General features: G+C 37.9%; 1 protein-coding gene across 2 annotated transcripts in view; it reads right to left on the reverse strand.

Moving 5' to 3' along the window:
- The window catches only part of tln1 (talin 1), a 165,364-nt gene that overhangs the window by 22,543 nt on the left and 128,656 nt on the right, over window positions 1-14,165 (reverse strand). For both annotated transcript variants that reach the window (XM_088355364.1, XM_088355363.1), the window contains 3 exons: window positions 12,497-12,613; window positions 10,818-11,003; window positions 8,475-8,582 (listed from right to left, as the gene is read on the reverse strand). In XM_088355364.1, the coding sequence (XP_088211490.1) occupies window positions 8,475-8,582; window positions 10,818-11,003; window positions 12,497-12,613 (411 nt within the window). The remainder of the gene's footprint in view (window positions 1-8,474; window positions 8,583-10,817; window positions 11,004-12,496; window positions 12,614-14,165) is intronic.

The raw sequence follows: 14,165 nt of genomic DNA on the forward strand, positions 1-14,165 counted from the left end.
GCTGGGATGGGCTCCAGCCCCCCCGCGACGCTAATGAGGATATGCGGTCCGGCTAATGAGATGAGATGAGATTTCTTGCACACAACACATGATGTCTTGTACACATTACATGGCAAGGCTTTTAGCCATGGCAAAAAAACGTTAATTCCAATTAAAGCCTTATTTTTCCAATAATGAAGTCAATGCCTTTTACGACTTTGCATTATGATTGTCTATACATATATGTATATATATACATATATGTATATATATACATATATATATATATATATATATATATATATATATATATATATATATATATATATATATATATATATATATATATATGTACACATATATACATACATACATACATACATATATATACATACATACATACATACATATATATACATACATACATACATATATATATATATACATATACATACATACATACATACATACATACATATATACATACATACATATATACATACATACATATATACATACATATATATATACATATACATACATACATACATATATACATACATACATATATACATACATATATATATATACATATACATACATACATACATACATACATACATACATACACACACACACACACACATACAGTGCATCCGGAAAGTATTCACAGCGCTTCACTTTTTCAACATTTTGTTATGTTACAGCCTCATTCCAAATTGTATTAATTTAATCTCTTATCTCAAAATTCTACACAAAATACTCCATTATGACAATGTGAAAAATATTTTTATTTTTTTTTATTTTTTTTTATTTATTAAAAATAGAAAATCAAGAAATCACATTTACATAAGTGTTCACAGCCTTTGCCATGAAGCTCAAATTTGAGTTCAGGTGCATCTTTTTTCCACTGATCATCCTTGATATCTTCTACAGCTTAATTGGAGTCCACCTGCAGTAAATTCAGTTGATTGGACACGATTTGGAAAGGCACACACCTGTCCATATAAGGTCCCACAGTTGAGTGTGCATGTCAGAACACAAACACCAAGCATGAAGTCAAAAGAACTGTCTGTAGACCTGCGAGACAGGATTGTCTTGAGGCACAAATCTGGGGATGGATACAAAAAATATTCTGCTGCTTTGAAGGTCCCAATGAGCACAGTGGCCTCCATTATTCGTAAATGGAAGACATTTGTAACCACTAGGACTCTTCCTAGAGCTGGCCGGCCTTCTGAACTGAGCAATCGGGGAAGAAGGGCCTTAGTCAGGGAGGTGACCAAGAACCTGATGGTCACTCTGTCAGAGCTCCAGCGTTCCTCTGTGGATAGAGGAGAGCCTTCCAGAAGGACAACCATCTCTGCAACAATCCACCAATCAGGCTTGTATGGTAGAGTGGCCAGATGAAAGCCACTCCTTAGTAAAAGGAACATGGAAGCCCGTCTGGAATTTGCCAAAAAGCACCTGAACGACTCACAGACCATGAGAAACAAAATTCTCTGGTCTGATGAGACAAAAATTGAACTCTTTGGTGTGAATGCCTGGCGCCATGTTTGGAGGAAACCAGGCCCCACTCATCACCGGGCCAATACCAACCCTACAGCAGGAACTGGCAGACTAGTCAGGATAGGAGGAAAAATGAATGCAGCAATATATAGAGATATCCTGGATGAAAACCTGCTCCAGAGCGCTCTTGACCTCAGGCTGGGGCGAAGGTTCCTTTTTTAGCAGGACGACGACCCAAAGCACACAGCCAAGATCTCAAAAGATTGGCTTCAGAACCACTCCGTGAATGTCCTGGAGTGGCCCAGCCAGAGTCCAGACTTGAATCCGATCGAACATCTCTGGAGAGATCTGAAAATGGCTGTGCACAAACGTCCTCCATCCAACCTGATTTAGCTTGAGACTTATTGCAAAGAAGAATGAGCAAAACTGCCTAAAGATAGGTGTGCTAAACTTGTGGGATCATATTCAAAAAGACTTGAGGCTGTATTTTCTGCCAAAGGTGGATCAACAAAGTATTAAGCAAAGGCTATGAATACTTATGTAAATGTGATTTCTTAGTTTTCTATTTTTAATAAATTCAAAAAAAGTTTTAAAAAAAACTTTTTCACATTGTCATAATGGAGTATTTTGTGTAGAATTTTGAGATAAGAGATTAAATCAATATAATTTGGAATGAGGCTGTAACATAACAAAATGTGGAAAAAGTAAAGCACTGTGAATACTTTCCAGATGCACTGTATATGGTCAAGTCAAGTCACATTTATTTATATAGCCCTTAATCACAAAAACGTCTCAAAGGACTGCACAGGATGAATATATACTTGCATGGAAACTTTATTGCTTTCAGGAAACCAAAAATTTGGAATTTTTTGCTGACCGGGTTATTAGTGCAAATACGATGCAAACCTTTAAGCAAAGGTTGGCAGAAATAGATTTGTCAAATTTTCTTAGGGGAGGGGGTGTAAGGTGACCATATTTGGCCATGCTCACTCTCAGCATTAGTTTTTTTTTTGTGTCATGTTTTGATTAATGTATCCAACAATACCTTCAATAAACATTTCATATATATATATATATATATATATATATATATATATATATATATATATATATATGTCAAGCAATGACAAAAAATACATGTAATAGAAATTCTCTATGACACAGCACTGGTGAGCCATTTTCAAAAAATGTCTACAGGCACCTCAACTGTCCTTAGGGGGCACCACGTTGGAGACCCCTGGAATTGTCTAACGCATAAAGCGGTAATGATGCTGAGTATGCGATTTTCGTTTGGCAGGCTAGCTTGACGCAGATTGTGGCCCACGGGCCATATATTGTCAACCCCGAACCAAACGATTTACTAATCTGAAAACGAATAGACTGAAACCACTTTGTTATTTTTTTCAAGCATTTGATGTCCTCAAACAGTCCTAGGTAGACATGCTCTATTCAGGTTGCAAAAGTGTCCGACAGCTGCAAAGTATTAACTGGGCTTAGCCATAACCCGGCTCAGGTTTATTCAGATGTGTTGGCATGACAAGATAGGGGTGCAGACGCAATAGTGCAGGAACGCATGCTACAAGCCAAACCGGTGCAAATGTCAGCAGTAGCAAACTCACACAGCACACAAATAAATCGACACTCACACTGAGATAGAAAAGCGATACGCCCCACCCCACACCCAAGTTGTTCTTACGGCACATCATCAAACAATGGGAATTGAACAACCCAAGTTAAACATTTTCACGCACAAACTCAGTTTTATGTTTATTTCCAAGTAATGACGGTAAGACCTGTAAGTGTGTGCTCCTGACAGGACATGAAACAAAAACAAAAAACATGTTACTTAGCGACATGGTGAGTACCCCCGGGGGTAGTACTACTTCTGGGCCAGATTGACTGGGTGCGGACAAGGTGGTTAATCCCTGTCAAATGTCTGGAAACCAAGCATGGACTGACATCTATAAATAGTCCGGCTTTTTCTCATTTGATTTTTAAAATCAAGAATTCAAGTAGATGCAAGTTCAATTAATTTTGTAGTAATTTTGTGGCATTGATGAATGAGTAGGAAGTTAAATTTCCTATCTAAATCAATTTATTTGTAAATTTTAGCAAGGCAATCGTAGAACGTCTAGGAACTTTCGGCGAAACATATTAGAGGACCTTTTTAGCAGAAGCCTTTTAACTACTTGCAAATAAAACACAATTAGAACTCTAAAATACAACACTGAAATCAGGAGGTTGGGTTTAATGCACATAAACAAAATTAACCCAAGGGGGCATAAGACATGCAGGACCACACAAGTCAGGCTCTCAGTTCAGGTCCACTGATGTCACTCCTCATAAATTTGCCATGTGTTTTTAACTCCTTAACATTCCTGTAAAAACTTGCCTGAGTAGGGGTACCCAGAGTACATCGGATGCTGTTTTTGAACCGTTTGGAGAATAGGAATGACTTTGGTCTTTTTTGAAAGGTGACCCTTGAGGTTTTGTCCCAAAATGAAATAATCACTGCAAGTGCTGCTAACATTTTGTAATCCAAGTTGGAACACACAAAAAAGGAAGGTTTTTATTCTCGCTTTTTGCAATCAAATGCCTGCAAATGAGTCTAGCATGGACATCTTAGCCTGGTAAACCAGAAAGACAATAGCTTGAAGCCAACCTGATACCTTGTCAAATTTGATTAAATTCTGAAAACTAAAGATTGTATTTTACACATTTTTCCAATGGTAGGTCTAGGAGTTTCGAAAAGTGGCTATCTGGAGAGAGCCAGTTAACAACACTAAAACCTTTGGAACTGTGTATTTTACTTTGGCCATTTTTAGATATTTTGAAAGAGTTGATAATAATTGACTTCCCTTTTCAGAAGTCAATCAAAGATTGTGCACACTTGCACTTAATAATGATCTGTGAAAAAGGATCACGAGTGCAAGATTATTTTTGGGTCTAATTTGAATACACAGTGAATATCTGTATATTGTTCTGTTCAGAACATTTCATTGGCTGACCAATGTGTCAAGTATCATTTCAATCGGTTATTACTGGCTAAAGGTATTTGGAAGAAAAGAAGGCGATTTCGGTTTCATCAATACCGGTCCTTGTAGGCTATTCCAGGCTGTGGACAGTGAAAAAAAGCCTGTTATTGGTCGAAAGTGGATCAATCAAAACGTCAGAGGCTAACGGCCATATTGGAAATAATTTTACAAGTCTGTTAAACTTAGAAACGGGAATTACAGGGCAGAAAAAACAGATTGCAAGTAACGTCCAATGATGCAGAAAAGCTTTTAGGCCGACTTTTTTGGATCTGTCGGAATTATCGTTTGTTTTCGAGTAAACATTTTAGACGTTTGGATTCACTGGACTTTTGTGGACGTAACCATGTTTGCGGACAATCATATTGTTTGATGACTGCCACAGGGCGTAATTGGCAAGCTATGGCTTTATATTTTTCATGTATCTTATTTCAGACTGATTGTGATGTTTCTGTGATGAGTATACTTTGAAATGGTCGTCATATCTTGAATCCCAAGAAGTGAAGCTTTTCAATGATATGTGGCACAATTTTGAGAAATCATTGTTACATGATCGCCCGTCGACCCATCAACGTCTCGTTTCATCGGGCATGGCAGAGGAGTCAAATCATGTTCTCTGCTGATGTGCAAATGTATATGATTGGCTGTGCCTTTCTCTGATTTCACCTGAGACTTTTAAATGGGTTGCTCAGTCAAATTATATGCACATATTTGGTTGTGTTCTGCCAGTAGCGAACCCTAAGCAGTATGTGGCAAGGGGGCGTGTCTTATAGAGCACTTATGTCAATCTCGTTGCCCGCGGGAAGTGGAGGCCTACCAATAATTTTTTACGTGGCCTGCGAGACATCCCTGAGAAGCACAAGGAAAAAATGACTCGCAGTTTGAAATATGTCCACTGGATGTCAGCACAGCCAAGCATAACTCAAAGCAACCAGAGCTGTATCTGTATCTCTCTCTATCATTAATTTATCACTCTTACTCTCTCGACTTTTTCTTCTCTCTTTCTCTTTCTTTACTCTTTCTGTCTATATTTCTTCTTTTGATCTCTCACCCATTGTCTCTCTATTTTCTCTCTCCTGCACCTATTTCTTTCTCTTTTTTTCTCTGTCTTTTTCTATATCTCTCTTTATCTTTTCCCTCTTTCACCCTCCTTCTCTTTTTCTCTATTTTTTTATTTATCCCACTATCTCTTTCTGTCTTTTCTGTTTGTCTCTCACTTTCAATCTCTTTCTTTTTATCTTTTAATTTCCTCTTTCACTTTCATTTTCTTTCTCTTGCTTTGTCTCTATCTTTCTTTCTTTCTCTTTGTTTCTCTCTTTTCCTTTTTCTAGTCAAGTCATGTTTATTTGTATAGCCCTTAATGATGAGGAGTCTGAAAGGGCTGCACAGACCACACACTATAGCAAACTTCAGACAATTATTGAACCATCCCCTGATTTAAAACCTACATGAGGGCAAGGATCTCATAAACCTAAGCATGAGAAAAATGAAACCTTGAGAGGTCCGTCTGTCTGTTTCTCTCTCTCTTGCTCTCTCTCTCTCTCTGGTTTTCTCTTTTACTCACTTTCTTTTTCTTTGTTTCTCTCTTCCTTTTTTCTCTTTTTCCCTCTTCTCTTGCTCTCTTCCTTTTACTCTCGCTCCTTTTCTCACTCTCTTTCTTGTAATATATTTCTTTCTCTCTCTCTATTTGTCTCTATCTTTTTCTTTGCTTATCTCTTTTCCTTTTTCTCCCTTTCTTTTTTCGTCTCACTTTCTCTCGCTCTTTCTCTCTTCCTTTACTCTCTTTGTCTCTCATTTTCTTTCTTTTTTCTCCCTTTCTCATCTTACACCTACATCTCCATTTTCTCACACTTTCTTTCTCTCTCTCTCCCCTTCTCTCTTCCTCCCCTCTCAATTTCTTTCTTTCTCTTTAGTATACTAGTCTGGCCCCTCTGAAATTTATTTTTCTACAATGCTGCCCCAAGCTCAAATGAGTTTGACACCCCTGTAAATAGAGGAACAACAAACAACTGTGAGCATGCACCCATACATATATAGTAAATGTGAGTTAGGTTGCATTTTGTAAAATTATTTTTGCCTGAAGGAAAAAATGAAACTGTTGGTCTTAAACTGCTGACTTCAAGCTAAAAGTGACAAAGACCGCAGAAGAAACAAACAACCTGGAAGCAGAAAGAAAATTGTGTGCGAATAAAAAAAAAACTACGTCAGACAATCAAAAAAGGATACACAGCAAAAATTGCACAGAAGACCAAACGGTCGAATAGGGGATAAAACAAGGACAGAGACCAAAAAGAAGGAAATATTTGAGTGTTTTGAAGCCCAGAGACAAAATGTAGTGTCTCGGCGAAGTGTTTGTTTAAGAGCTCTCGAGATTGCACAAGCTAAGAAATATGCTTCCACGGGTCTGTTTGAATAATGAAAAAAAACAGGGATAAATGAATACAGATTGGGCAACAAATGTGATTAACTGACAACTACTTAAAAGAATACTACATGTTGTATCAGATGACATTATGCTTGTGTGCTGGAGAAGTCAGACAAGGCAGGCCAACTATATTAGAAGTGCAGTTTGGTCACTTTGAGTCTCCATAGTTTGAATTCTTTCTTGTGCTTTGTAGCACAAGACTAGTGGTCAAGATATGATAAATACAGTGTCCTTTAAAAAACAACACACTATTTGGAATCATACATGTCTATTATCAGTTTTCCACCTTTAACTTTCTGAAAATAAATCTAACTTTTAACTTGAACTGTTCTAAGGTTCTGAAATATTTTTTCCTACACAAATTTGTACCGGTAGCAGAAAACTATCGTCTGAGATAAGTATGCGCGTGGATGTGCATATATACCATAGGCCAAAAGAGGATGTAGCTACCCAATCGCAGGGCGGACATACATCAATCTCAAATACTCTATCAATACAAAACAAAAGGGAGCTTAAGTTATGACCTCTATGAGTGTGCATGGCAAGGAAAGAAAACAGGGCAAGGGGGTAGTCGGTACTGCACACCGTGCTGGATATGGTTGCAAAAGATTATGGTTCAAATGTGGTAGAAATAACTAGACCTTTTTTTCATAGTTTTTTTTATTCTATATAAGTGAAGTGACTTTCCATGTCGGACATCTATCTCCGTTCCAATAGTTCAGTTTGTCATGTTCCCGCATTCAAGGTCCTGCGTCTCTTGACCTTACCCTATTTGTCCACTCACTTACGGTTTCAATTTTTTTCTTCTCACTGCTGCGGTCACTTGTCCTGATTTCCCTCCTATCACGATTCTCCCTCGTCACCATTTAAACTTTTTCCCTTTGGCTCAGTGCCACGTTGTCGTCTCCAGTGTCACATCCAAGGTACTCCTGTCTCAGCTTTTTGTATTAGTGTATCCTTGCCTGCCCTCCGGGATTACAAGAAGCCCCTGACCAACTCTTGAAATGTCGCCTCCGTTGCTTGGGTTTACAGGAACACTGACCCCTCGCCTGCCTCTCGGATCACAATTGTTGCGTCTCTACCTTACTTTCCATGTACTGAATAACAGACCACCACTTTCCGGACTCATTTGTGTTTCTTCACTTTATTTCCGCACCACCCCGAGTGAGTTTTTGACACAGTGAAGCTAGAGATTCCTATCCAAAAGCATCAAAGGCCTAACATAAAAAACACATGCTGTTAAGAGACATGTTGCAGTATTAATTATGATGATTTCAATCAAAGCTCATCACACTACTTTGCCACCTTGTATACTCACCGGCTTAGCGCAGGTATGAATGAATCGCAGATTTACATTAAGTACACATTTGCAAAGAATGGGGGAAAAAAAAGAGATGATTTTAAAAAATGACCTTACACTAAACATTATGAAACAATTTTCTAAATACACGGTTTATGTGTTTCAACTTTTGGGTCACAGAAAAAAATATTCTTAAGAATCAAAGTCCTCCTTATTCTGTTCAAGGACTTACCACAAGTACATGCTCCAGGAGTCCCAGATATCCTGTTGCACATTCGTTTCCGTAACGCAGGGCTCTCATTCTGACATCCTTATTCACTTCAGAGTGGTAGGCAGCTTGCTGAAAGGGGAAATAAAAAAATTCAACATTTTTAACAGTAAAAGTCAGATTCACAAGGCATTAAGTTAGTGTTAATTACACATGGGATGATACGGCTACTCAACTCTTGTGTAGTCATCAATACAAGGTGCTGAAATCAGTTATATATATAATTCAGGTATCGTATTTTCAGGTCTAAAAGTTGCAGTTATTTCGTAGTTTGGCCAGGGGGTGCGACTAATACTCCGAAAGCGACTATTCTGTAATTTTTTCACACATTATTACTCGGTGTATCATTTCACATGGGTATATCATTTCACATTTTCACACTAAACCGCAAGAGTGTGCTCTAGGCCTGTGTTGATAATTTCAACCTTGCCCTATTGTGCCGACAAATGAAGCCTCAAGCTACCAGAACTCAACCCCTGCCTCATCACCCTGCATCCAGTGGTCCTCTTCCACACTGTGTCTTAAGCCTACCGGGATTCCTAATCGGTCTACAGCTGAGGAAATAAAGACTGGGCCGTCATCTTCATCGATGAAAAACTTCGCTGTTGCTAGGTACTGGTATTGGTTTGACGTAAAAATCGGAATTCTATCAAATTACACCCTGACATGGGTCTAGTGACTAAGGTGGAGGTAATGTCAGGATCTGACATCCCATCTCGCACTAGGGGGCACCAACTTGGGGGAGCGCCTAAAATGTTCACACCTGCATCTACTCTCTGCACACCTGACCTGGATGATTGCAGTCCTATTGATTAGCTCCACTTGCAAACACAGTCAGATAAGTTTCGCCCAGGCGGTTGTTACACAGTTTCCCTATTCTTGCCGTCGACTAGACTTTGCCAGCCGTGAATGGCCCTGAGATTAGCTGTCACTTTATGTACAGGGTTTGCACATCTTTTGAATGTTCAAGCACTTTCAAAGCTAATTTTCAATTTCTCCAGTACCATTAAAAGAGTAAACCCAGTGTAAATCAATCAATAACCCTGTTGTTTGAGGTCTGTGCTGTGCTGTTTGTACGAACATTTGTTACATCCTAAGCTAAATATTACAGCATCTAAGGGGGCATCAAAGATGCAATTGTGCCTCATTCCATTAGTGTTTTCTGCTGTCTGACTTTGGTTCATATTGTATCAAATGTTCTTGTTATTTTCATTACGTACAGCAGTCAATGATGTCAGACTGTAAAGCTCTTGAATGATTCATGCCAGAGTTCTTGTAAATTGCATAATGTAATATCAATTCACACTCACTCGAATAAAATAAAACTAACTTATTTACTAACAAAACTGTTACATATCAACAGAAGGTACATAATCATAACCAAAAATCAAGGTAATACCAAAGGCCAAATTGTTATTTCCGCTTAGAATAATTAGAACTTTGCTTAATGTGTCGCTGGGGGACATCTGACTGTTTTGTCCGAGTCGTATGCGCTGATCATCAAAAGCCGTGTGGGGTAAGTTTACGTGCCAGCGTGTTTTCTGCCTTTGCCTCCTTTGAGGTAGGTTATTGTGACTTTTTCTTTCGTGTTTTTTGCAACATGTCTTGCAATTTATATAATATTGTCTAGATATCTCTCATTTAGCATGCGGGCCCCTGAAAGCTTCCAGTTTTGTTTAGTCCAGGTTGACCCCGTAAGCAGTCGGCTAGTTGGCTTTCCTCCCATGCTCATGGTTTTTTGTTTTGGGCTGTGTTCGTTTTTTTCCATGGTAGTTTTTGGTTGTTGGCCTTCGACTATCCTGGATAATAACAAGTTTCGGTCAGCCAGCCTCCCATTTTCTTTAGGCATTAAAGCAACCAGCTAGCCCGTCAAGTCCCAGCTGGGTTAGCCCCTTTTAGCCCTCTGTGTCATTTCTGCCAGTTCGCCCCATTTCGGGCTGCCATTTGTTGTAAGATTGCTGCACCTACCTGCAACGTAACGCCTAGGCATTCTCCACAAAAACTTTGCTTAAAACACTCAAAACCTTTTGGAATAATTAACATGTAAACCAATTCACATTCAGGAAGTCAAAGACGAGACAGACCATCTAGAAAATGCATGATCTCAGTAAAAAATTGGAATATACCAACGATGTACATATATAGATATTATGCAAAAAACATGTACTATTTTTTAACATTTTGTATGTTTTAGAATTTGGGTATCCCGTTAAAATTCAACATTTTTTAAGGATTTTAAGCACCTGTACAAACCCTGTATCAAACAAGGGTGTTTGAAAGTTGCAAGCTAGTTAGGTACTCTATTACCTTGCAGGAGTGAAGCATGTCAGCAATGGCCCTCCGGCTGAGGTTGGCGGTTGCGATGATGTCCTCCTGGCGACAAGAGTTCCCAGCAGCCACTGCCTTTGCTGTTGCCATAGTAATTCCTTTAGTCATGCGAATGAACTCCTCCGGTGTGGTCGTCTTGGCTGGTTGGTCCGAGCTGCTAAATGTCTGTTTATTTTTTTTTTTAAGAAACAGGATTAAATGAGTGTATATGAAAAACAAAAGTACTGTTATAATCCTGATGGATGATTATGACTCAACCTGTGATGCCCAAACCTGTTTAAAACAAGGCACACTTTTTTGCCAACAAAAAAAATTATTGAAGCACAAAATCAAGTGAAAATGTTTAAAAAATAATACCCGGCACCAGTTTTATGTTTGTTTGTTTGTTTTTGAACGGGTAAATCATTATTTTGCCCAAATTGACAGTACAAAGTTTTGCTTATTGTATGTGGCCACTGTGGCCCAGGATGTTGAGCATTTTGTTTAACAATTTTGCTGTAACCTGGGATATTACTACATTTGAACCTTTTTTACCATTTTTCTCTAGAAAAATAACAAATATAATAATTCAAATGAACAAAAAATATCTGCTGTTTGAAAAGGATATAATTCTAATCATCCAAATTTTGGACTAGACTGACCCAGTTCTTCATGGTTACAGATGTTTCCCAAGAATATTCTCAAAATTCTCACAGGCAGGTGATTCCACAAAAATATAACGTTGACAGTAATTACAGTGAGGAAAGGACATTTTGAAATAGCCCAAAGCTCTAAATAGTTGATCAGTTATAACTACGCTAAGAAAGGCACAGATACCAGGCAGCCTATTAAATTGCATATAAACTAAAAAGGGATGTATGGATTGCAGGGGTTTTCAAACCAATTTTCCTTGGGGCCAGCTGGGTGAAATTGGGCAGATCAGGCTTTCAACAAAAAAGCTCAGATAAAAACACTCCACTGTTCTCAAATATCATTTTTTTAACCTACATCAAGTACAAATAAAAAATTCGAAAAATCTTTTTTAAGAATGAATATGATAATAATTAAATCAATCAGTTATAAATGAATCAATAATCCACGTGGGCACACGGTGTGTATTATTTAGCATCTCCTGGTAGTAAATAAAACTTATATCTACCTACCAACCAACCAACCAACCAACCTACCTACCAACCTACCTAAAAAAAAGTAAAAAAACACGAGCTATGACATAAACCAGCATTTTCTTAATACTCATAGGTTGAGAAATTTGCATTTATCTGTCGTAACATGAGCTTTACCTAAACGAAGCTGACATAATTGCCCGTCATCCTGCTGCTATGGGTATCAAAAAAGAAAAGAAAAAACTTGTGTAAGGTTGGGCGGAAAATGAAATAAAAATGGTGCTTTTGGTCACGTCCTGTTCTATAGCTTGTATTCGTCTTGAGTTTTTAAGCACTTGTTTTTGGTTGCACTACACAACACAGGGACATCTTTTGATCAAAACATACACACTGTCCCTTGAAACTTCCAAGATAAGACAGGGGCCTTAAACCATCATGTCGCGGGCTGCAGGTTTGAGACTCCGTATCTAGTCTTTTAATGAGGTCTATGATTAAATCTAATTTGAAGGCACAGGGTAAAAAGACACAAACTTATTTAAAAGTACCATTACATACCGCCAGCTCCTGTCTAATGTGTTCAATAGTGGCCTCCAAAGCTCTGGTCCCCTTAGTGGCTTCGTCCTCAACGGCCTTTACCGTCTTCAAGAGTGATGTAACATTAGTAACCATCACCTGATGCACACAGAGATGATCATTTGTATTAAAAGGGAAAATAATGAAAACAACGGTAATGCATACCAGTAACCAAATTACAGTCAATTTCATTCCAAGAAACACAATTTCATCATCAAGATTCTGTCATCCGGATGTGATGTACATACTTTATAATATTCGGGTTTCGAATACCTTTTTCATGGCCAAATTCAAGCACTTTTTAAGAACGTTTCAAAGCCCATTTTTCCAGTACCATTAAAGAAAAAAATTCAGCACCGATAAAAACATTTTTTTGTTGTTGACTTTGAACACTGAAATAAAGTCGCTATGTTGCAGCAAGCACATACTTTGTGCTTATTTGAGAAGACATTTTTTGTGGCTATTGGCTGGTATAAAGTGACATAAATTCTGTCACCCAGCCTCAACAATTAAAATCAAATCAAATTCAAGCAGGAAAAAACAAAACAAATTTGAACTGATTTTAATGATATTGAAGGCTCCAAAGCAGGGTGCATTCAATCTTCCATAGAGCCTGCATATCTTTGGCTTTGTGTTTTGCCCATTTTAATTTATATTTTTTGTGTTTGTTAAATATTTTTTTATTGTTTATTTATAGTACTGAATAGATCATTATTTTAATTTATAATTGTTTTTGCAAGAGTTTCTAATCCTAGCCCTACACCCAACTCTAGGGGGTAACCCTAGCGTTGACCCCGTTACAAACAGTAACCTTAGCTCTAAACCTATTTTGGAACCCTAAAATTAGTTTGGAACCCTTACATGGAGCCTAAACCCTAGCTACTAACCCTAAACCTACCCTTAACCCTAGCTGTAACCCTAGCTCCAACCCGATTTCACAAAACTAATTCAGCTTAATACCTTAATACAAAGTCTAAACCTTTGTTTCTAACGAATGTCCAATCTTGTTTTGGAACCATTAAATAGGTTTAAAACACGTATCTGAAGCCTAAACCGTTGCTCCCAACCCTAGCCCAATACCTAACATAACATGGCATCAATTTTACAAGCACTTTAACTATAATTAAAGTAGTTTTCAAACCTTGAGAACACCAAATTACAACTCAAGCATTTTCAAGGATTTCCATCACCTGTGCAAAACCTGAAGGCCTGACAACTACAGGTGCTGAAGAGGCATGGCATAGTCGAAATTATTCATAGTTGTTATGCAGTGTCGCTATAGTAACATTAAAATTACAAATGTTTGAAATATTTTAATTTTTTTTTTAACTCTAGCTTTTTAGTTTAGCTGATTTTTTGTTTTGTTTTTTTTTAAATCAAAAACCTATTGTCCAAAACTAAAGTGTACTGATTACTTACCGTAAATTCCGGACTACAGAGCGCATCTGATTATAAGCCACATGCTCAAATCTAACAACGGAAGTCGATTTTGTCTTAGTATGAGCCGCACTGGATTATAAGCAGCAGGCTTTAACAGACAGAAAAGTGAACTAAAGTAATTCTTTGATTTCAGAGTTGTTAACAGTCCCAATATTTTAGATCATGTGACCATTCAAGATGGCAATTACAAAGACGAGCACACATTTAATAC

Source organism: Urocampus carinirostris, chromosome 16, assembly GCF_059441175.1.
Source record: "Urocampus carinirostris isolate Australia breed hairy pipefish chromosome 16, RoL_Ucar_1.0, whole genome shotgun sequence".
Lineage (NCBI taxonomy): Eukaryota > Metazoa > Chordata > Actinopteri > Syngnathiformes > Syngnathidae > Urocampus > Urocampus carinirostris.